General features: G+C 43.0%; 1 protein-coding gene across 1 annotated transcript in view; it reads right to left on the reverse strand.

The window, feature by feature from the left end:
• The window catches only part of LOC116989248 (alpha/beta hydrolase domain-containing protein 17B-like), an 80,023-nt gene extending 55,831 nt beyond the window's left edge, over positions 1 to 24,192 (reverse strand). Inside the window, exon 1 of the mRNA XM_033046441.1 lies at positions 23,694 to 24,192. Coding sequence (XP_032902332.1) covers positions 23,694 to 24,172 — 479 coding nt within the window. The 5' untranslated portion in view covers positions 24,173 to 24,192. The remainder of the gene's footprint in view (positions 1 to 23,693) is intronic.
• Between the last annotated feature and the right edge of the window lie 949 nt (positions 24,193 to 25,141).

Genomic DNA, 25,141 nt, shown 5'->3' on the forward strand with positions numbered 1-25,141 from the left:
ACAAAGTGCTAGAGTTTAGTTTAGTTTAGAGATACAGCACAGTAACAGGCCCTTCAGCCCACCAAGTCCGCACCTATCAGCGATCCCTGCACATTAACACAATCCTACACACACTAGGGACAATTTTACACATACACCAAGCCAATTAACCTACATACCTGTATGTCTTTGGAGTGACTTAGCAAGTTAGGCAACATCCCTGGAGATTTTGGAACATCAGACATTTTGGAACAATGGAAAGAGCACGAGCAGTTAGAAAGCTATTAGGAATTTTGTAGAACATAGAACGGTACAACTCAGGAATAGCACCTTTGGCCCACAATGCTGGTGCCGAACAAGATGCCAAGACTAACCCTTTCTGCCTGAACATACAATACATACAATTCAATTTATTGTCATTTGGACCCCTTGAGGTCCAAACGAAATGCCGTTTCTGCAGCCATACATTACAAACAAATAGACCCAAGACACAACATAATTTACATAAACATCCATCACATTGCTGTGATGGAAGGCCAAAAAAACTTATCTCTCCACTGCACTCCCCCCCCCGATGTCAGAGTCAAAGTCAAAGCCCCCAGCGGGCGATGGCGATTGTCCCGCGGCCATTAAAGCCACGCCGGGTGATGCAAGGTCGCACACCGGGTCTTGGTGTTAGAGCCCCCGGCGTGCGCTCGCAGTCCCGCGGCCATTCCAAGCCGCGCGGGGCGGTGCTGTAAGGCCCCGCTCCAGGAGCTCTTCAACCCCGCAACTCGGGCGGGAGAAGTCGCCGTTGCGGAAGCCCCGAAAAGCGGTCTCCCTCCAGGGACCCGCGGACTCCCTCCAGGGACCCGCGGGCTCCCGGTGTCACTGTCCACCAAACCCGCAGTTGCAGCCTCCAAATCTCCGGAGGTCGGGCCGCAGCAGCGTCCACCACAGCTCCACCCGCTCTGGACTCGGCCAGCTCCGCGACGGTGAGGTGAGTAGTCGGCACCACAGCCCCCGGTCTTCCTGTTGGAGGCCGCTCCTCGTTGCAGCCCCAACGACAACGGAGACCCGACAAAGAAAAGGTCGGGTCTCCCGTGCAGGGAGAGATTTAAAAGTTACCCCCTCCCCCCCACACCACCCCCACCCCCACCCCCCCACACACATACCCCAACAAAAAATAACAAAAACTACATAAAAACATAGACATAAAATAATAAAAACGCAGACGGACTGCAGAGGCCGCTGCTGACGAAAGTCGCGCCGCCCACCGATAACCCATCTCCTTCCATTCCCGACATCTATGTGCCTATCCAAAGGTCTCTTAAATACCACTGTTTAATCTGTCTCCACCACCACCTCCAGCAGCATGTTCCAGGCACTCATCATCTCAAGTGTAAAGACTTGTCTTGCACATCACCTTTAAACTCTGTCCCTCTTCCATTGAAGCTATGCCCACTAATATTTGATATTTCCATCAAAGGAAATGGGTTTGCCTGCAAGTTTTTGCCAATTCAATACCTGTAGTCTAATGGATGCTGACAGAAGGACCTGCCGAGCGCTGGGGGAGCTGTTCACCTGATAAATGAAAGACGTGGGCTGGGACCAACATAATCCAGCTCAATGCTCAGAAGGATTCAAAGTAATAACGTGCACACGGTTAAATCAGAGATATTGTCATTTTCATGCTAATTTGGGTATTCAGCAGATGAAACTATTAATTAGCTTTGTGAGGACATTAGATTTGAACTGCAGAGTAACAAAATGTTTTCACTTGACTGCTATTTCTGGAATTAGTTCAATGTACTTAAAATGGCTTTGGAGGCTCTTTTGGGGTTTCCTATGTTCAAAGGTTTTACTGCTCAGTAACCTTGCCTCTATCAAAGCTCATTGGATTGAAATACATACATTACCATGGGTAAAGGAATGGTTAACTGACAAGAAACAGATAAACTAACCATTTCAGGTTAGAGAATGTTATTAAAAATGCACATGGCATGAATCAATGTGGTAGTTTCTGCTCCTTACAATTTATATTCATGTCGTATTTAAATGGGGTGATTACATGGCATCCTTGTTTTCTGCTGGCAGTACAATGTAGGTATGTTGCAAAGCCTACCTGAAGCGTCGTTGAAAATCTGTCGCTGCGGGTGTGCGCGATTTTGGCGCCGTTTAGAGGGGGCGGGTTTAAAACGCGATTTTCTCTAGGCTGTTCAAATCGAAGATGTTCAGCCTAGTTAATTATTAACGAAAAATCGCTGGAAGACCCCGTCGCAAAAGCTATTATTAGTTTTAAAGGCCTCGTATAATAGTTATAGTAGTTTAAAAATCAATCTCTAAACCCGCGACCGCCAGCAACCGCAGGGTCCCATAGAGCAAACCACAGAAGGTATGTAGCTTATTTTTACATTAAAAAGGGCTTCTAAATATCCCTTTATACAAAGTTTAATATTGCGAGTAGCTCATTTTGGGCCCATTATATCCCGCAGTATTTTTCTGGGCATTTGGGGCACAAATCTACCGCAATGTGAACGTTCTAAACCAGCGCGTTCCACAGGGACCCACTGGAAAGCTGATTTAAATGGGCATTTATTTACAGCAATTGAGCACTAAATTCCTTCCATTTGGTCTATAAATTAATGTAAATGAGATTTAAAAATCATGTTTTATTGTGAATTATTTGTGAATATTATTTGGACATTTAGGCTATTTAAAAATGTTAATCATTTATTAAGAAATGGATAGATGTTTAGATCTAGTAATTGAAGTCTGAAATTAGCTACAATTAGGTAACTAACTAATTATATGCTTTAATTTCAGGTCATCCAAGTAAGATTATTTTATATTTGTTTCAGAATGCTTCACTCTATGATAACTGAAAATTTCATTCAGTTCTCTTAATTTTTAAGAAAGTTATGGGCTTTTGACTGTTCACGATCACAGCTTTTTTGTTATGTCCATAGAAAATCAATAGGGAACAAGATGCTCATTTCCGAGTATGAAAATGGCCATAACTTTTTAAATACTTGAGATATGAAAGTGAATTAGGTGTCAAATTAAACTTCTTTTTATGCTTTATCTGATGGGATAAATTACAGACTTGATTTTTAAAATCTCAAAATTTTGTAACATTGCTATACAATGACAGGTGAAAAGGTGAAGAAAAAGATTAAAATAGCTGGCCAAGGAATACAAGGGAAAGCAAATGAGGGAAAAGATGCTAGATTCAGTATAATGTGGGAAATATTAAATATGGTAGGAAGAACAGAAAAATATTTCAACGTTATTCTACTAATACTAATTATCAGAGATCTGGCTACTCTCATACAAGAAGCTAATGGCTAGTATTCAAGTACAGCAAATAATTAGAAATGCAGACAAAATGGTTGATTTTTGCAAGCATTATAGCAACCTGTACATAGTGGATACATTTATCAGTCCAAATGGGATACATCCCAGATTGCCGAAGGAATTATACAAATTGCAGATGGGGCATCGTGGTCGACATGGACGAGTTGGGCCGAAGGACCAGTTTACATGCTGTATGACTCTTTCCCTATAATCGGGATCTTCCAAATTAAGTGTAGACCAGTAGCGCAGCCCAGACCATCACACAAACCAACCTCCCATTGACTCCATTTTTACCTCACGCTGCCTCGACAAGGCCAGCAGCATAATCAAGGACGAGTCGCACCCTGACCACTCCCTCTTTTCCCTTCGGGCTAAAGTGTGAAAATGCACACCTCCAGATTCAGAGACAATTTATTCCCAGATGTTATCAGGCAATTGAATCATCTTACCACAACTAGAGAGCAGTCCTGAACTATTATCTATCTCGTTGGTGACCCTCAGACCATCTCTGACCAGACTTTACCTTGCACTAAACGTCATTCCCTTATCAAGTATATATACACACTGTAAATGGCTCGAATGTAATCATGTATTGTCTTTTCGCTGACTGGTTAGCAGGCAAAAGCTTTTCACTGTACCTCGGTACACATGACAATAAACAAAACTAAACCAGATATGGAGTTAGTGCCCGAGGACAAAGATTGATGCATGGTACGTGGTTGTTAAAAAAGAAAGTGCAGATGCTGGTTTAAACCGAAGATAGACACAAAATGCTGGAGTAACTCAGCAGGACAGACAGTATCTCTGGAGAGAAGGAACGGGTGACGTTTCGGATCGAGACCCTTCTTCAGACTGAGAGTCAGGGGGAAGGGGGAGATACAGAGATAAGGAAGAGTAAGGTGTGAGAACGAGACATCAAAAGGGGTGGATATCAAGAACAATGTAGAATACATCATTGTTAGCTATGAGAATGTAACAATAAAGCAGAGATAAAATGTAATCAGGAAGTCAGATTGGTCGGAGAACTTGGAAAGGGGAAGGGAGGGAGAGGGGGAAAGCAAGGGTTACTTGAAGTTAGAGAAGTCAATATTCATACCGCTGGGGAGTAAGCTGCCCAACCGAAATATGAGGTGCTGTTTGTCAGTTTAACTTCAGTGGTGGGAAACATTTAGAAATAATAACCACAAATGGAATTAGCGGAATTAACTGGTTTCTCTAGAAGCTTATTGCGCAACAAACTAGAAAAAACATGTTTATGTACCTTCAAAAAATGTGTATATGATGTCTGTACTGAACATAATGCCAAGATAAATCAATCTGATCTGCTTGCACGTGACAGGTACCCTTCATCACTGTGTTCATGTACTTGCTAAATGCCTCTCAATCGCCATTATTGGATTTCTTGCACCACTACCCCAGGCAACGGGCTCCAGGCACCTACCACTCCCTGTAAACAAAACTTGCCAGCACATCTCCTTTAAACTTTCTCCCTTTCTTATTGTAGCAATGGCCTCTAGTATTTGACATTTCGACTCCTAGGAGGAAGAGCACTGGCTTCCCTATCTGTCAGGGCTCCAAATTAGCAGTTGCCCGGGTGCCAATGTCAATCTACAGTCCTGCCGGGCAACCTAAAAGCCATGCCATTTTGCTCGGCTTGGCAAGCACCCGGGACACCTATCATTTAATTCTGAGCGGACCCCCTCTCTATATCTCTCTCTCTCTCTCTGTCACTCTCCGTCTCCGCCCGCCATCCGTGTCCGGCTCTCGGGTCTCCGCTCAGCACGGCAGGCCGCCTTACACATGTGCACTGCCACGGCCTGCATATCCACCCCCTGCATATGCGCGCAACCACGGCCAGCACATCATCGGCTGTGGGTAGTCAAAAGTGCTGGAGAAACTCAGCGGGTGCAGCAGCATCTATGGAACGAAGGAAATAGGCAATGTTTCGGGCCGAAACCCTTCTTCAGACTGATGTCAGAATCAGATCCAGTGCGGGAAGAAAAAAGGAAGAGGCAGAGGCAGTGGGCTGAGGGAGACCTGGGAAGCGGAGGAGAAAGCAGGGACTACCTGAAATTGGAGGTCAATGTTCATACCGCTGGGGTGTAAACTACCCAAGCGAAATACGAGGCGCTGCTCCTCCAATTTACGGTGGGCCTCACTCTGGTCATGGAGGAGGCCCAGGACAGAAAGGTTGGATTCGGAATGGGAGGGGGAGTTGAAGTGCTGAGCCACCGGGAGATCAGGTTGGTTATTGCGAACCGAGTGGAGGTGTTGGGCGAAGCGATCGCCAAGCCTACGCCTGGTCTCACCGATGTAGGGCAGCTGACACCTAGAGCAGCGGATGCAATAGATGAGGTTGGAGGAGGTGCAGGAGAACCTCTGCCGCACCTGGAAAGGCTGCTTGGGTTCTTGAATGGAGTCAAGGGGGGAGATAAAGCGACAAGTGTAGCATTTCCTGCAGTTGCAAGGGAAAGTGCCAGGAGAGGGGGTCGTTTGGGTGGGAAGGGACGAATTGACCAGGGAGTTACGGAGGGTTCGGTCTCTGCAGAAAGCCGACAGGGGAGGAGATGGGAAGATGTGGCCAGTGGTGGGATCCAGTTGGTAGACAAAGCTGAAGAAAATCAGCGGGTGAGGCAGCATCCATGGAGCAAAGGAATAGGCAACATTTTGGGTCGAGACTCTTCTTCAGTCTGATGTCGGGAGGGGTGGGGGGCGGGGGCAGATAAAAGAAAGGAAGAGGCAGAGACAGTAGGCTGTGGGAGAGCTGTGAATGGGAGGGGAAAGAGGGAGAAAGCAAGGACTACTTGAAATTGGAGAAGCCAATGTTCATACCACTGAGGTGTAAACTATCCAAGCAAAATATGAGGTGCTGTTCCTCCAATTTGTGGTGGGCCACACTCTGGAGGAGGCCCAGGACAGAATGGTCGGATTTGGAATGGGTGGGGGAGTTGAAGTGCTGAGCCACCGGGGGATCGGGTTGGTTATTGCGAACTGAGTGGAGGTGTTGTGCGAAGCGATCGCCAAGCCTGCCCTTGATCTCACCAAGGTTGATCATACGCTGAATAATCCAACCAGATTTTTGTTTGGAAGTGGAAAGAGATAATAGAAATCACATTAATTGCAACATGTAAAAAGATTTGAGATACTGTATTATAATTTTGCTGCATGTCATTGTGGTTATATATCATGTCTTTATTGATGAATATGTTTAGTTTGTGACTTTATTTGAAGCAGAAATAATATGTGAATGCTTCATTAACCATAATTCCAACTGGTAAATACACACTTCGTCCGAGCACTTATCGCACGCGTCATGCAAGCCATCTTAAATGACCACCTAAACTGTCATTTGACAACCTAAAAAGCTGCCGAGGTTGCCCGGCTGGCAACAGGGAAAAAAAGTTAAGTCAGAGCCCTGTCTGTACTAAAGCAAGTGTTCTTATGATATTGGGGATTGAAAAGATGATCTCATTAGGAATTATTGCCCGCTTCCCATTTTAATATTTGTATTTTGCCGGTTCCATGGCCAGTTTGAGGAATGACATCACGTCTACCAACTAGATACATTACAATCCTCAAGATTCAACTATTTAAAATGAACTGCCTCTTCAGTTTATGTCAGAACTAGCCTATTTTGATAATGCCATAAAGCAGCAATGTTAACACAATTGTGTTTTTTCGTTTCACAGATGCTGCTTGAACTCCTGGGTACATCGGTCTCTCTCCTTCAATTTGGATTCTGATCAACTTCACTGTTCCATAGCTTAAAATTTCAGTTAATTCAGCTGGACACAGCCCAGACCATCACACAAACCACCTTCCTTCTATTGACTCCAATTATACCAAAGATCGTAGAGCGGAGCAAGATGGTCCACTCCTGCAAAATCCAATGGACTGACGTGCAGTACGCAATGGAGCGTGACTTCCCCCATTCAGTAATCCCACAAATATATATATATGAACACAAAGGCTGGCGGGACAGGTTTAGTCCAGGTGTCGGCAACCTTTTTACATATCGTAACTTTTAAGAAACATTTAGACAGGTACATGGATTGGACAGGTATAGAGTACAGTCATAAGTTCACATCACGATGGTAGCCTTGAATTTGGCAAAATTGTCTGCAATTTGGTAATCACACGCTATGAAGCTTTGATTCCAAAAAATGGGAAAAGATAACATTGCACTCAATAAATTTGGAAACGTATTGACATTAAGGTGTGGGAAGGAATTGCAGATGCTGGTTTAACCCGAAGATAGACACAAAAAGCTGGAGCAACTCAGCGGGTCAGACAGCATCTCTGGAGAAAAGGAACAGGCGATGTTTCGGGTCGAGACCCTTCTTCTGACCCTTTGAGTTACTCCAGCATTTTGTGTCTACCCTTGACATTACGCTACAGCATCGTGAAGATCGAATAACTGCCCTGAGATGTCTGATCCAGCATACAGAGGATTTGAGGTTTTGTTAGGGTCGCAGGTAATCCTTTAGCAAGGAAAATCCATCAACCCTCTGCACGATTAGCTCAGTCTAAAGCCCCATATAAAATTTTCAGGTGGGGGGGGAAATGTAATGTTCAGGAGATGAATCGCAGAGGTGCCTCCAAAGTAATTCCGATAGTTTCAATTACCGCAGTCTTTTTTACTATTGTTAGAGCGCATATACATTTTTAAAAAATAATTAAAATGTGGAACTGCTGCATTTACGAAGAACCATGCAATTATAGTGGAGCAATACGCTCCACTTATAGATGACGCCGCCATGACAGAAGCCGGTTACGGGAATGTCGCTGACGATTTCCCATCAGCTACTACAGCTTTTTTGTGGAGTGAACGATCTTACTCCGCTCTAAGATCTTTGATTTATACCTCACGCCGCCTCGGCAAGGCCAGCAGCATGATCAAGAACAAGTCGCACTCTGTCCCATTAGACAAAAGGTATAGAAGTGTGAAAACGCACACCTCCAGAATCAGGGACAATTTCTTCACAGCTGTTTAACAGGCAACTGAATATCCTACCATCAGCAGAGAGTAGTGCTGAACTACTATCTATCTCTTTGGTGACCCTCGGACTATCCTTGATTGGACTTTGCTGGCTTTACCTTGCACCAAACGCTATTCCCACATCATGTATCTATACACTGTAAATGGCTCGATTGTAATCACGTATTGTCTTTCTGCTCAGTGGATAGCGCGTAACAAAAGCTTTTTCACTGTACCTCGGTACGTGTGACAATAAGCTAAACTGTAACTCTAACATTTTCCCCCATTATTCCTATTTCTATTCATCTCCCTCAACTCCCACTGATGTCTAGACAAACAGCAATTAACATGCTTGCTCCTAACTTCATTTAGCTGGCACCACCACTATTTGGTTTCCACGTCTTCACAAACATTTCTTTTTCTTCCCTTTTCCATAACTTGCTTTTCAAACTCTGGCCAAAAGTTCAATCTAAAACATTAGGTTTTTTTTGGAAGATGTGACCAGAAGGAGCTGTAGATGTTGCATATATGGATTTCAGCAAAGTATTTGATAAGGTTCTGCATGGTAGGCCACTCTGGAAGGTTAGATCCCATGGGAGAGGTGGCTGAATGGAAGGAAAATTGGCTTCATGAAAGGAGGCAGAGAGGGTGATGGTGGAAGGCTATTTTTTGGACTGGGGGCCTGTAACTAGTGGTGTGTCTCAGGGTTCGGTGCAGGGCCCATTGCTGTTCGTCATCTATATCAATGATTTGGATGAGAACATATAAGCCATGATTAGCAAGTTTGCAGATGACACTGAAGGTGGCATTGTGGATAGCAATCAATGGTGGTCAAGGTGGCTTTCGACATATTGGCCTTCATCAGTCAGAGTATTGAGCATAGAGTTGTGTTGTCATGTTGCAGTTATGTTAGATGTTGATGAGGCCACCAATAGAGTATTGTGTGCAGTTTTGGGCATCATGTTGTCGGAAAGATCTTGTCAGGCGGAAAGGGTGCAGAGATGATTTAGGAGGATGTTGCCAAGACAATAGGGGCTGAGCTATAGGGGGAGGTTGAGCAGGCTAGGTCTCTAATCCTTGGAGTGCAGGAGGATGAGGGGTAATCTTATCGAGGTGTACAAAGTCATGCAATAGATCGAGTAAACGCAGTCTCTCTTGCCCAAAAGAGGGGAATTGAGAACCAAAGGACATAGGTTTAAAGTGAGGGGGAAAAGATTTAATAGGAACCCAAGGGATAACTTGGGTTCCTAGTAAATTCTATTTTATTTTTTTATTTCTTTTACATAAAGGGTGGTGGGTTTATGGAACAAGCTGCCAGAAGAGGTAATTGAGGCAGGTACTATCACAACGATTAAGAAATATTTAGACAAGTACATGGATAGGATAGGTTTAGAGGCATACGGGCCAACCGCAGCCTGGTGCAATTAGATTCATTGGAATATGCTAGTCGGTGTAAGCAAGTTGGGCCAAAGGGCCTGTCTCTATGCTGTATGACTAGGACTCTTTCACGCTATTAGCTCCATTTCCAAATCTAATTGGTGTGTATGGAGAGTATAACACTTGTCCATGTGAATCGATGTAACAATTATAGAATCTACTATCTAGCCTTCATCCATACATTCTCTATTTTGCAAAAGACTCTCGCAATGTGGTTATTAACAGCAAGTCCTCAGCAGGCCTGGGGAAATGAAACAAAATTACTTGCAATTTATACTGAAAATAAAAGGACTGCATATAATAAGACAGAAAATGATTACTGCAGATAGGAACATCAATGATTAAGAATAAAATTACGCCCATCACAGCATTGGACCACAGTTCAAACTGGAGCATTGCTTATACACCAAAAAAAAACACATTTGGAACAGATCTTCAAAACAAATTTGAAATCAACCTGCAAATAAAGTGTATTGAATGGGAACAATGAGGGGCAGTGAACTAATTTGCTGGTGGATTGAGTTTCAGAATAGCCAGTCATCTCTCCCCCCCCATTATAATTGGAGCAGAGGAGTTGCATTGGTAAAGGGCCTGTCCCACTGTATGAGCTAATTCAAGAGTTCTCCCGAGTTTCCTCTGATTCGAACTCGGGAGAATTAAGGTAATAGCCACTCGTAGGTACTCGGGGCTCTCGTGGACATTTTACAACATGTTGAAAAAAATTCACGAGCTTACTGCATTTCCCCAGTAACTATTGTTAGCGTTACGAGCCGCTAAGAGACGTCCCGAGCTCCGACGTACCCGCTACGTACTTACCACAAGTTTGCTTTTTTTTTTTTAAACTCGGGAGAGCTCTTGGGTAAACTCGTATAATGGGACAGGCCCTTTACAGTCAGCAGGAATAGCAGCATTCAATAACTTCACAGAAAGCTGCGCACAAAGATTGAAGATCTCTACAGACAATTTGCCCTTTAGCAATCTCTGATGCTGCCAACTATCAATTCAATGGGACCCCTGGCATTGTCATGTCAGCTAATGAACCAAGACAAATCAAGCAATTCTCACCATTGTTAAAACCCAGAAGATAAAAGCAGAATTTCAGATGCTGATATTCTGGCAACCCCATTGTTCACCCCTTTCCAGCACGAAATGACTCACCCCACCAAGACGGTACAACTTAATGGTAGCACCATTAATCACAGAGCAGAATTCCATTTGTGCATCTTCTCGTAATGCTGGGAGAGCTTTAAGAGTAGTGCATGCGTGGGAACAGGTTAAGGGGGCGACATGGAAAATTAAATGCTTGAGTCATCAAATTGAGGGGGTGCTGCCTTAACATGAATTGTCTCAGGTTGCTTTGAGCCCGTTACCATAGCAATAGTTTCCCAGTTGGGCTGCTTATCTCCAGGATCAAACATCACCAAAAACTCTTCAGAACAGGAGAGAGAGCCAGGCAGAGAGAATAACTACTATCTTAAATAAATCATTCCGGAAACAAATGGAAATTAGTCAGAGCCAGCATTGTTCTGTTCACAATTCAGGGGCTCTTTTAAAAAAAAATGTTGCGTTTACTTTACGAACAGTAAAACTTCAATTCAAACTGCTCTTTGGATTAAATCTCAGGGAAAGCAGTTCAACTGTATTTAAAGGTATTTAAAAATTGGAGGAATAGCACCTCATATTTCACGTAAACAATTTACAACCCAGCAGTATGAATATTGATTTCTCTAATTTCAAGTAACCCTTGCATTTCTTCTCTTCGCCCCTCCCCCACCCTAATCGCCCTGCTAGTTCCACTTTTTGCATCCATATCTGCCTTCATGATCACCTCTTCCACAGCCAACAAGGACCATTTTAGGCTCCACGTTTCCTTGGTCATTGGTGCCGGCTCTGATTTGTTCTGAACGTTTTCATACCTATAGTTCCCCTCTCCCCTGACTCTCAGTCTGAAGAAGCGTCTCGAACCGAAACATCATCTATTTCTTTTCTTATGAGATGCTGCCTGACCGCTGAGTTACTCCAGTATTTTGGGTCTATCTTCATTCAAATTCATAGTAACTCCAAGCCCAACTATGAAAATCAACAGATCCATTAGCAGTATGGTTACATTATAAGAACTTTTTTTTTTTTTTTAATCAGGAAATTAATCAGACATTGAACAGTTATAAGAACATAAGAAACAAAAGCAGGATGAGGCCATTGAGATCCTCATTCCTACACTGCCATTTACTTCGAACAAGGTTGATTTTTTACCTCAGAGGCATTTCCTTGCACAACTTAAGAAGTAAAAAAGGTCTAATAAGTTTGCAGGTGACATAAAAATTGGGGTGAGAAAGGTTGTCAAATAATAGGGTGATTTCACGAAAGGTCACTGGATCATAGATCCTCACCCACGTGACCGCAAAATCCAACTGGGGTACAAGCGTCACTTCCGGTACATGTTAGTGATGCTGAAAACACGCACTTTCACACCTGTTAAAAACCGCGAAAACGGCCCGTTTTTGAGCTGTAAATTACTGTGCCAGTCGGGGTGACCGTGAGACACAGTTATCTTACTTTACAGTCCAGAAGTTGGATAAAAACGAAGGTAAATACAAGAGGGAGTTGAAGGGGCAACAACAGCGGAAGTGGTTAGCGGACATTCGCCGTGGAGATATAAAGATCGAAAATATCGGGAATTATCGCGTTTGCTCGCTGCATTTCATCAAAAGTAAGGCATTATTGACGTTTTATCTTTATTCATTTGTTATATGAAAAGTTTTAAAAGTGAAAAATCTGTCAGTAAAATTGCAAAATCGCCCATGGTTCTCAGGTGGGTTTTAACATGCAAAATGAAAACGCTTCTGAAGCTACATTTACCATTTAAATAATCGTAAACTATCAATGCGTTTTGAAATAAATTTTACTCAGATGCAAGCTAAGGAATGGGATAATTGTCAGCTGTTAATTGGACAAAATCAGGACATTTTATTATTATTATCTAATTAACAGCTGACAATTTACAACAGTGTCTTCACTGCTTCAGAGAAAAGTGTTTCTGAAATACCAGCAAATTTGAGATCATAATCAGATCCAGGGTACTGTACTCAAGGCAAAAGAACCTACCAAGTAGGAACAGAAGTATGCCATATGACACCTTTAGCCTAATCCAACATTCAGGAGATCCATCAAAGCCTCGAGGTTGACTGCTTATTGATTAGTAAAAGCCCTGTCCACGGTACGAGTTCATTCCAAATGTTCTCCCGAGTTTGCCCCGATTTGAACTCAGAGATTTACGGTAATGGCCACTCGTCGGTACTCAGGGCTCTCGTGGACATTTTTCATCATGTTGAAAAATCTTCACGAGTCTTCCCGTGCTTACCTGCCGTTAGCGAGTCTTCCCGAGTACCTGCCGTTAGCGCTAAGAGACGTCCCCGAGCTCCAACGTACCCGCTACGTTCATTCTCTGTGCTTACCACGAGTTTGATTTTTTTTTAAACTCGGGAGAGCTCTTGGAATGAACTCGTATCGTGTATCATGGCTTTAAGTGTGTCAAGGTTACTGGGAGTGTGGGGCTGAGAGACAGATAACAGCCATAATTGAATGGTGGAGTAGACTCAATGGGCTGAATGGTCTAATTCTGCTCCTATGTCGTATGATCTAATAAAGCCCTAGCTAATCTTAACATCCTTCATCTCCATACAAGAGGTGCATGACTCTCTGCAACTCTTAGATAACATTCAGCAAGAAAGTAAGAGGGGAGCTCTTAAAAATAGATTTACAGCTTCTCACCCTCTGGATACTGTTGTTTTGGATTTTTTTTTAAAAGGATAGATTCAGAAATAGACACAGTCAAGGTTACCCCACTCATTAAGACAGCTTTGCAAATTTCCATCCTTGAAATAAAGTAACTTCCTTTTCTTCCAACATGAAAGCCATCTGTTTGGCACAAACATCAACTGCCCTCTGTGGCTTCACTCATGTAATCAATCTACGTACAAAGGCTGTATACAGTTGCAATGCTGAAGCCAGATAGTGCAAGTTCCTAATCCTTCAAATGTGAGGTGCATGCTGCTGTTAATGTCGAAGATTCATTTCATGCATATTATTTGTAGGTTCATAAATGATAGGTTCATAATTAGGCCATTTGGCCCATCAAGTCTGCTCTGCCATTCAAACATGGCTGATCTATCTTTCCCTCTTAACCCCATTCTCCTACCTTCTCCCATAACCCCTGATGCTCACAGTAATCAATAGTCTATCTATCTCTGCCTTAAAAACATCCACTGAGTCTCCATAGCCTTCTGAGGCAATGGATTCCAGATTCACCACCCGTTGACTAAAGACATTCTTCCTCATCTCATTTCTAAAGGAATGTCCTTTAATTCTGAGGCTATGACCCCTGGTTCCAGACTCTCTCATGAGTGGAAACATCCTCTCCACATCCACTCTATCCAGGCCTTTCTCTATTCAGTAAGTTTCAATTGTCCCCTCCCCCCATCCTTCTAAACTCCAGCGAGTAGAGGCCATCAAACCCTCATCATATGTTAACCCACTCATTCCCACCATAATTTCTAATGGATCACTGCACTTTTGTCACGAGATGTTGCTGTTTCTTCGGAAAAATAACTGAGCTTTCTATTCATTGGGCTGCTACCAGACACACACCCTGCCCTATCGCCAACTCATTGGCTGATGCAGTGTTGTGAATAAATACTCTGTATCCATATTTCAATGTCACATCCGACTTGATTGTTGAACTACAGGAAGCAATCCATACCGCTCCCTTCACTGGATTTGCCTTAATCTCCAATTACCTGCTCTGCAGAGAGCTTGTTTAACACTATTGGGCTAATCAATTATTATCGAACTTCTGTGAGAAATGGAAACTGAAAATAAATGCTCCAGGAATGCTTCATTTCATGACGGTATACACTTCATTCATATTAGACCAATCTCTTGAAACCGACTACTTTGTGCCACTCGCAACCAGTAGATCTATAAAAATCAGCAACATCCTTTAGCATTTTTATCTACCTTCAATTTTTCCAGCATCTGCAGTTCCTTCTTAAACACTATCTACCTCTGACGTCATTTTCAAGGAACAAGTGCCGCATTCCTATGTCAATGTATGTCGTTGTCACTTGCGGGCGGAGTACCAAGGCAAATTCCTTGTATGTGAATACTTGGCCAATAAACTTATTCATTCATTCATTCCTAGATCCCTCAGCACTGCAACACTCCACAGAGCCCTACCATTCATTGTGTAGGTCTTGCCCATGTATTACAGTTATGTATAAGGACGTTCCTTATGGAAGACCATGAAGCTTGACGGCCACTTCTCATTTCCACGTGGTATTGCACCCGCACATATTTCTGAAGCTGCTGTAGGTTTCATGGCTACAAGAATGGCGTAGAGCAAACGTTGTACCATTATTGCAGTCATAAGATCTAGATCACTAAGATTTATATCACAACCAGTAAAATCAGAATCTGTTCCACTAACTCAATCACAGTATTAATCTTAACATCCAGGGCATAACGCCAAAGGACAAGATATAACATTAATAATTATGAAACATTAAGGAAAATATTACTCTCCTTCAGCCTCCAATAGCATGGTTGAAATGTGAATGGAAAATTGACATTTTGTTTTGTCTTATTCAGGGTGGAAATCCTCGAATGGAAATATCAAAGACGAGAAGGCGTAGTTCTTAGATGAGATGGGCAAAGTTTAAAGGAGAAGTGCGGGGCGTCTGTTTTTTCACACAGAGTGGTGGGTGCCTGGAACAAGCTGCCAGGGGTGGTGGTGGAGGCAGATACGATAGTGGTGTTTGAATTGGCACGTGGACATGTAGGGAAAGGAGGGATATGGATTCACATGCAGGCGGAGGAGATTAGTCTAACTTTGCATCAGGTTCAGCGTGGGCATTTCACCCAGAGATTTGTGAATCTGTGGAATTCACTGCCTCAGATAATAGATAAAGGGCGAAATAACTTTGCCGTAGACTTTGTCACATGTACATAATTCCCAAACTTGCACTATTTCATGGGATGATCTAGCATAACTGCCCAAAGTTATGTTGACGCCTCTCAACTGACAGTGAAGTTCTGCTCAAAGCTTCCACACATCTATTTGTGACCTTCCCCGGCAAAGTCTTATTCTCAGATGTCACGAGCAATGGTGTGAACGTCACTTGACAAAAGAGAAAGACTCAAATCTTCATGCAAAATTGCAGCAGAATGACAGCAACACAAAATATACACTTAGGCAGTTTCATTTCCATCCCATTATAATAATTCACATGGGAGTTCTTCCTGTATTCCAGCTAACATTTGTCCCCGGAGAACAAATTAACTGGTTCTCTACTACATTGCTGTTTACAAGACATAGGAGCCACAAATGACAAATAAAGACCATTCATTTTGTAAAGTGTTTCAAAATAGCTCGATTTTAAATGCACTGAAAAAGCAAAACAATATTTAGTAACATTGAGGTATTCCAAAGAGGAAGAAAGATTCCAAGGGGAGTAAGGAACAACCGTGGCTGACAAGGGAAGTATAAAACATAAAAGAGAAGTATAACATAGCAAAGATGAGCATGAAGCCAGAGGATTGGGTAACTTTTAAAGAGCAACCCAAGATAATTAAAAAGGCAATACAGGGAGAAAAGATGAGGTACAAAGGTAAGCTAGCCAATAATATAAAGGAGGATAGCAAAAGCTTCTTTCGGTATGTGAAGAGGAAAAAAAATTTTAAGACCAAAGTTGGACCATTGGAGACTGAAAAAGGTGAATTTATTATGGGGAACAAGGAGATGGCAGAGGAGTTGAACAAGTACTTTGGATCCGTCTTCACTCAGGACGTAAACAATCTCCCTGATGTAGTAGTGGCCAGAGGATCCAGGGTGACGGTGGAACTGAAGGAAATGAACATTATGCACAAAATGGTGTTGGTTAGATTGATGGGATTAAAGACTGATGAATCCCCAGGGCCTGATGGTCTGCATCTGAGGGTACTTAAGGAAGTGGCTCTGTAAATCACGGACGCATTGGTGATCATTTTCCAATGTTCTATAGATTCGGGATCAGTTCCTGTGGATTGGAGGGTAGCTAATGTTATCCCACTTTTTAAGAAAGACGGGTGAGAGAAAACAAGGAGTCATAGACCAGTTAGCCTGACATTGGTGGTGGGGAAGTTGCTGGAGTCAATTATAAAAGATGAAATAGCGGCACATTTGGATAGCAGTATCAGGATCGGTCCGAGTCAGCATGGATTTACGAAGGGGAAATCATGCTCGATTAATCCTCTGGAATTTTTTGAGGATGTAACTAGGAAAATGGACAAGGGAGAGCCAATGGATGTAGTGTACCTGGACTTTCAGAAAGCATTTGATAAAGGTTCCACATAGGAGATTACTGGGCAAAATTAGAGCACATGGTATTGGGGGTAGGGTGCTGACATGGATAAAAAATTGATTGGCAGACAGTAAACAAAGAGTTGGGATTAATGGGTCCCTTTCAGAATGGCAGGCAGTGATTAGTGGGGTACCACAAGGCTCGGTGCTGGGACCGCAGCTATTTATAATATACATTAATGATCTAGATGAAGGGATTAAAAGTAACATTATCAAATTTGCAGATGACACAAAGCTGGGTGGCAGTGTGAACTGTGAAGAAGATGCTATGAGGATGCAGGGTGACTTGGACAGGTTGTGTGAGTGGGCAGATGCATGGCAGATGCAGTTTAATGTGGTTATCCACTTTAAATGTGAGGTTATACACTTTGGTGGCAAAAACAGGAAAGCAGATTATTATCTAAACGGGAAAAGGGGAAGTACAACGGGATCTGGGTGTCCAGTCACTGAAAGTAAGCATGCAGGTACAGCAGGCAGTGAAGAAACCGAATGGCATGTTGGCCTTCATAAATAAAGAAGTTAAGTATTGGAGCAAAGAGGTCTTTCTGCAGTTGTACAGGGCCCTAGTGAGACCACACCTGGAGTGTTGTGTGCAGTTTTGGTCTCCAAATTTGAGGAAGGACACTTGCAATTGAGGGAGTGCAGCGTAGGTTCACTGGGTTAATTCCAAGGATGGAAGGTCTGTCATATTTGATAGAATGGAGCGGCTGGGCTTGTATACTCTGGAATTTAGAAGGATGAGAGGGTATCATATTGAAACATAAGATTATTAAGAGTTTGAAAACACTAGAGGCAGGAAACATGTTCCCGATGTTGGGGGAGCCAAGAACCAGGGGCCACCGTTAAAGAATAAAGCGCAAGCCATTTAGAACAGAGATGAGTAAAAACGTTTTCACACAGAGAGTTGCGAGTCTGTGTAATTCTCTGCCGCAGAAGGCGGTGGAGGCCGGTTCTCTGGATGCTTTCAAGAGAGTTAGATAGAGCTCTTAAAGATAGCAGAGTCAGGGGATATGGGGAGAAGGCAGGAATGGGGTACTAATTGTGGATGATCAGCCATGATCACGTTGAATGGAGGTACTGGCTCAAAGGGCCGAATGGCCTACTCCTGCACCTATTGTCTATTGTATCACAAATAACTAACAGCATCACTGAAACTATTATCTGACAAACTTCCAAAATTCTTGCAAAACACTTAAAATTCTTTAAAAGAATCGGACAATTGAAAGGAACAAACACAATGTAATAACCTGCTATGTAATGGAGAATTCCACATGGATTGTAGCATATACCACTACCAAAACCCCATTTAATCTTCCACAAAAGACAGCAGGGAAGTACACAAAATAATAACCAAAATTATCCTTACCTTCTATTGCCGTGATATAAATAAATAATATCATACTTCAACATAATCTCCCATTTTCCTTCCTTAGGCATGAATATGCAACTAATTTTAACTATAAATATCATTGTGGGAACACAACCAATGTTTTTTTACCATATTATTTAATCTGATATGATAGTGCAAAAAAGTACAATAACAGAATAACCGAATGAGGCTAAGAGTAAGGGTGTATGGCAGCATACACAGGGAGGGAGGTGTCAATGGGATGGTTGGTTCAGGAGTCAGATAGCAGCAGGGAAGATGTTCCTAAGTCAGGACATCCAAGCTTTCAAGCTCATGTATCTCCTCCCAGAAGGTAAAAGGAAGAAATGGGAAACTGGCCAGGGTGACAGGCATCCTTGACATTGCTTCCAATCTCCCTGTGGCAGCACACCGTGAGGATGGAATATTTGGAGGGAAGAGACAAGCCTGTGATGGACAGGGGTGTGTCCACTGCTCTTGGTCAGATGCCAGGCAGAGTTATATCCCATCAGAATACTTTCTGTTGTACGTCTGCAGAAGCTCAAGAGAATCCTCATGGGCCCATTGCGTGCAGTTTTCTTCGCCCCATTACAATCTGTTCTTCTCATCCTGTTACAGGAAAGATATGGAGGGTTTGGAAAGGGTGCAGGGGAGGATTACCAGAATGCAGCCTGGACTAGAGGGTTTGAGCTGGAGAGAAGTTGGATAGACTTAGATTTGCTTCTCTGGAGCCTTGGAGGTTGAGGGGAGACTTGTTAGATGCATATAAAATCACATGATGCATAGATAGGGTAAATAGGTGGAAATGTCCAACACTTTGGGTAGCATAGCGGCAGAGTTGCTGTCTTACAGCGCCAGAGACCCGAGTTCCATCCTGACTATGGGTGCTGTCTCTATGGAGTTTGTACTTTCTCCCTGTGACCAGCTCGAGTTTTCTCCAGGAACTCAAGTTTCCCTCCACACTCCAAAGACCTACAGGTTTGTAGGTTAATTGGCTCGGTAGAATTGTAAATTGTCCCTCGTGTAGTAGGATAGCGTTAGAATGCGGGGATGGTGGGTCGGTGTGGACTCAGTGGGACGAAGGGCCTGTTTCGCAAAACTAAATTAAAGGGCATAGGTATACGTTGAGAGGGGCAAAGTTTAATGGAGATATGTAGGGCAAGTCTTTACACAGAGTAATGAGGTCGAGAATGCATTACCAGGGATGGTGGTGGAGGCGGATACAAAAGATGTGTTTAAGAGGCTTTTATATAGGCACATGGAAGTGAAGGGAATAAAGGGATAGGGATAATTTTTCAGGCAGATGAAAACAGTTTAACCTGTTATCATGTCGGGTACCAACATTGTGGCCCAAAAGGCCCGTTCCTGTGCTGTACTGCTCTATGTTCTAAGATGAGTCTTCTCAGACACCCAAGAAAGGATATATGCTGATGCGCTTCCTCGGTCGCCTCAGTGTGAAGGAACCATGTCAGGTTGCTGGCGATATGGATGCCTTGAAATTTGAAGCTGTCAACCATATCTACAGCAGCTCCACTGACGAGTACAGAGTTGGTCAACAACCAACTATCTTGGTTTGGTGACGTTAAGGAATGCTTAATTTAATTGAAATTCCCATCAATGAAATTCCCATCAATCAATGCAAATAAATTAAAATCTTTCCAATTTCTGGTCATTTTGCCACATTTACCATTGATCAGGTTCTTCTTGCTTATAGTCATCTTGTGCATTTTAAAAGATTAGCCCTGGACATTCTAGGAAAGACAGAATTACCCTTTAGGAAAAAAATTAAGGAATTGTTGATTTCATTAATTTAAGATGGTGACTATTGCTGAAGATACCAGCTGAAGCTTTTCTCATGTCTGAGTTTCAAGAGAACTGATACATCTTTGAAAGAACATCACTGAAGAGCAATGGTTGAACGCTTTTTGCCAATGATACTATCCAACTATAAAATCTTTGACAATTCATTCAAGTCCATTCATCAATTCAACATTTTCAAATAAGCATAAATGGACACACAAAAGATCCCTTTCTGCATTTAAATGCCAATTGTATGATTTTTTTTAAATTTAGGAAAGCTTGATTCAATTACCATACAATGTTTCAAAGCAATGACTGAATGAAATGAGCATAGTTTAATCATGGGGCTGGGTTGGGATAGCTTCCATCTTAATACACAAGAACCTAACATGGAGGAACTTTGGTCATTCAAAGGACACCATTTGTAGGCAAACCAATAAACTATCTGTAACAGTTGATTATGTGTACTAATTTCCATCAGAAAGTAACTTTATAATAATTTTATTCTGAGAATTGGATTAAGTCTAACAAACTCTGCCCGGTTTTGTTTCTCAGAATACATATTGCACATTTTCAAATTAATTTACTGAACATCACTGAGTATTGCTATTCAAACAAATCAATCAGAACCATAACTAACTCAATAATAAATGCAACTTGAGGACTGCATTACCTGACAGTCATGTTTATAAACCTTCCAACACTGCATATCCTCACATTGTCATGGTATTGTATGGATTTAAAATGGAAGTGAACTTGTTTTATGTCATCATTTTCTAAAAATAACTTTCAGACAACAACAGATTTATGCAGCAGCAAAGGACAGGGACATGCAAGGTTCGATTGCTCCTCTACAAATGATTAGCCAGGTTTAGATGGAATAATGACCAAGATATGTGAGAAACCCATCAAACTATTCATAAAAAACTTTTTTCCTCTGAAGCACCAAGACCCACTAAATCACAACACACAACAAGGAATTTTAGCAAAGATATAGAAAACATTATGTTGGTCTATCTTAACCTAGCCAACTGACCTTGTAGATCCCAATTCAATTTTTGGAATAGAAAGCTTGACGTTTAGGTATATTCAACAAGCAATCATATAACATACTTCAGAAGATTACAATTAAAATTAATGCTTAACTGTAATATTCATTTAGCTGCTTTCAGTCACTATAACTTTTTTGGACATTGATTTAATGAATCACATTTGTGCTAGGGGATATCACAGTATTGTCATTTGATTACATCAGCAATATAAGCAAGCTCATGAGCAATCCTGATGTATTTTCAAGCGTGATGCATTATTTAATTCTGTATGCTAGATCAGTTCAACAGCAATGTGTTGTATTGATAATATTCTGCATACCTGTCCTGAACCTTGGTTATCTATTACATCAGTGTTAACCTTTGGACGAAGATGTGTACATTAGTATTGGTAGAACTGCAATCTAGCTATAAGTGACATGGCACAAAAAGAAACTGCTGGAAAAACTCAGCAAGTCAGGCAGCATCTATGGAAGGAAATTACCAAGCTGTTTTGGGTCAGGACCCTTCAACATTGCCTTTTCTCTTCATTGTTCCACCCAGATTACTAGAAGTCCAGATATATGGCAAATTAATATTTGAGCTATTAAGACATCCCATATCAGCCAAAATTAATTGCCATCCAGTTTACTCCCACTACCCAACTCTTGGCTCAAAGTTAAAATAATATTTAATTATTTTTAAACAAAGCAAATTCCTGTGCCTGTTTCTGCTCTCCACTCCTTACCCAGTCCAGTTGCTGCCTAACCCACTGCGTTACTCCAGCATTATGTCTCGGCCTGCCCTCAACCACTTCAAGCAGTATTCAAAATCCTCAGAAAGCTGTGATTGTGTTCATTCAATTATCTTCTAATGATTTTACCAATTATTTAATTGTATATATAATATATGTAAGTATAATTTAATGATTACATGCTAAGCTATTAATTTCCATCCACTATACAGCTCCCACAATGATGTACTCTTCCACTAAACCACCTAGTCTGCTCCAAAACTATCTTAATTTAACCTTTCCCCATAAATCAGCGCTGGATCCACCACATCATAGGACATTTAATGCAGTACTCCAGTTGAAACAGAGTAAGTGTTTTACACAATAGAAGCACTACCCTGGCACTCTTATGTCTCACTCAATAAAGGAAAGAATTTGCTATTTTTTCTTTAATTTTTATTTACCAATTTATTGATTTTCCATGTTACATTCAGAGATCTGAAAACATGCAAAATCCTTCTGATCTACATTTCCCATTTATGTTCATATTTTCTATATTCCGGACTCGTATGCTCCATATCAAAATGCATTAGTACATTTCTCAAACCTAAATTCCTTTGATAACTTACTTTCATGGGTTGGTATCAACCCACCAATATGTTTTGAACAATCAGATGGACAATTTTTATGAATCATCTGATTCTTTGAATCAATTCCTATTTTCTGATAAGTGCCGAAAAAATACAAAGAATCAAACACTGCAAACCCCCATCAAAAAAAAAATTTGCAGATTCTATCAAAAGTTAATTTTTGCTTACTACCATATTCATTGAAATTTTACTTTTTTTTTTAAACCAGCCTGCCTCAAACAACTTCATCAAACCAAATCCCTGCAGATTATATCAAATATATTACTAATACCTTCTTCCCTTCTTAGGTCCTCAGTAATCAATGTGGTGATTAACCATTGACTAAATCACATACTATAAAGCAAATACCGAGCAAAGCTGATCTTTGCCATAAAGTCTTCATCCAATGGTAAAGGGTTAGAATTCCAAATGTCCACCAATTGCGTTTTGTTACCCGTCAGGTAACATAAGACCTGTGCACTCATTATCTTTTAGAATGATCATATCTTTTACTCGCAGGCATGTACACCAGTTGTTTGTTACACACGATAATTTCCATGGTTCTATCAGTACATTGATTACTGTTAAACTGATGTGGTTCCCCACCCTCAGGCCTATTCAACGACTATCTATTACACTGAACTTACTTACCCGTCATATCTAAACTAGAACAGCGGTTAACTCTTTTGCTCTGATCTTACTAAGCATCATCAGATCAGTAAGATCACTATCTGTAACACTGAGCTTTCTCTCCATGTTCAAACTGGTTTACCAGTTACCTCCCAGTTTCAAACCATTAAAACTTAAGACCGTGAACCTTAAGACCATGAATCTGCAGTTCCTTCTTAAAAAATATCTTAAGACCGTGAACCTTTTTGTTATCATTACGTTCACAGACTTCTCAACTGGCGATCAGTTGCCCCGTTCCCCTAGAAGATGCGAATCTCTGCCGAGCGTGGGGGGGGGGGGGGGAATGATTTTTTGCTGTTGCTGCAGCCTTGGTCAAAGTACCTGGCGGTGGGAGAGCATCTGATGAACATGCAAGCGATCCTGTTTCCCCGGCTGGTTCGGGTGAGGAAGATGTCGGTGCAATCGAGCTCTCTCTGGCCATACTGCCACTCGGCCCGCTCGGTGAAGCGCAAGGTCCAGCAGGAGCCCGTCTCGTCGGCCACCGCCACGTAGGTGGGCTCGGGGGGCAGGAAGGCCAGTTTGGCGGCGATGCGGCTCGGGCAGGGCGGGCAGCAGAAGAGGCAGCAGAGCTCGCTGAGCGACAGGCCGTTCATGGCGGGGCCGGGCCGTGGGACCGGCGGGGAGCCTGGGGTCGGACGGGCGATCCGGGCTGTGGCACTGCCACCTCCCGATGTCGATGGGCGCAGGCGGCCGGGGGAGAGGGGAAAGCGAGCGGCGACTCTGTGGCGTCCGAGCCGCTCCCGTCTCAGCTCCTCATATCCTTCTCCTCCATTTCTGGCGATGAGCAAACACAAGAGCATTCGTCACCGGACATGACGCGAGGGGCGGATGTGACTCGTTATAGAGCTGGCAGCCTCCGTGTGAAAGGTCGTCGCCATGGCGACCCCGGCTGAGGAGGTCGACATGGGGAGGTCCCCCCTCCTCCGTCCCCTCCCCCCCCCTCCTCCGTCCTCTCCCCCCCTCCTCCATCCTCTCTCCCCCCCTCCTCCATCCTCCCCCCTCCCCTCCTCCATCCTCCCCCTCCCCTCCTCCTCCATCCTCCCCCCGCCCCTCCCTCCCCCTTCCTCCATCCTCCCCCCTCCTCCTCCTCCTCCGCCCTTCCTCCTCCCCCCCTCCTCCTTCCCCCCCCCTCCTCCTCCTCCCCCCCTCCTCCTCCGTTTCCCTTCCTCCTCCTCCTTCTCCCCCCCTCCTCCTTCTCCCCCCCTCCTCCTTCTCCCCCCCTCCTCCTTCTCCCCCCCTCCTCCTTCTCCCCCCCTCCTACTTCTCCCCCCCCCCTCCTTCAAATTCCTGGGCAAGCATATTTACGAAGATCTCTCCTGGTCCCAGAACACTGTTGCAATCATAAAGAAAGCACATCAGCGCCTGTACTTCCTGAGAAGATTACGGAGAGTCAGTATATCAAGGAGGACTCTCTCGAGCTTCTACAGGAGCACAGTAGAAAGCATGCTGACCGGTTGCATCATGGCTTGGTACAGCAACCTGAGCATCCAGGAGCGGAAAAGGCTGCAAAAAGTTGTAAACACTGTCCAGTCCATCACTGGCTCTGATCTCCCTACCATTGAGGGGATCTATCACAGTCGCTGCCTCAAAAAGGCTGCCAACATCATCAAGGACCCTCACCATCCTGGCCATACATTCATCTCTCCGCTGCCATCAGGTAGAAGGTACAGGAGCCTGAAATCTGCAAAATCCAGGTTCAGGAACAGCTTCTTCCCCACAGCCATCAGACTATTAAACACAACTTCAAACCACTATTAAGCACAACTTCA

The sequence above is a fragment of the Amblyraja radiata genome, chromosome 29 (genome assembly GCF_010909765.2).
Source record: "Amblyraja radiata isolate CabotCenter1 chromosome 29, sAmbRad1.1.pri, whole genome shotgun sequence".
Classification (NCBI taxonomy): Eukaryota; Metazoa; Chordata; class Chondrichthyes; order Rajiformes; family Rajidae; genus Amblyraja; species Amblyraja radiata.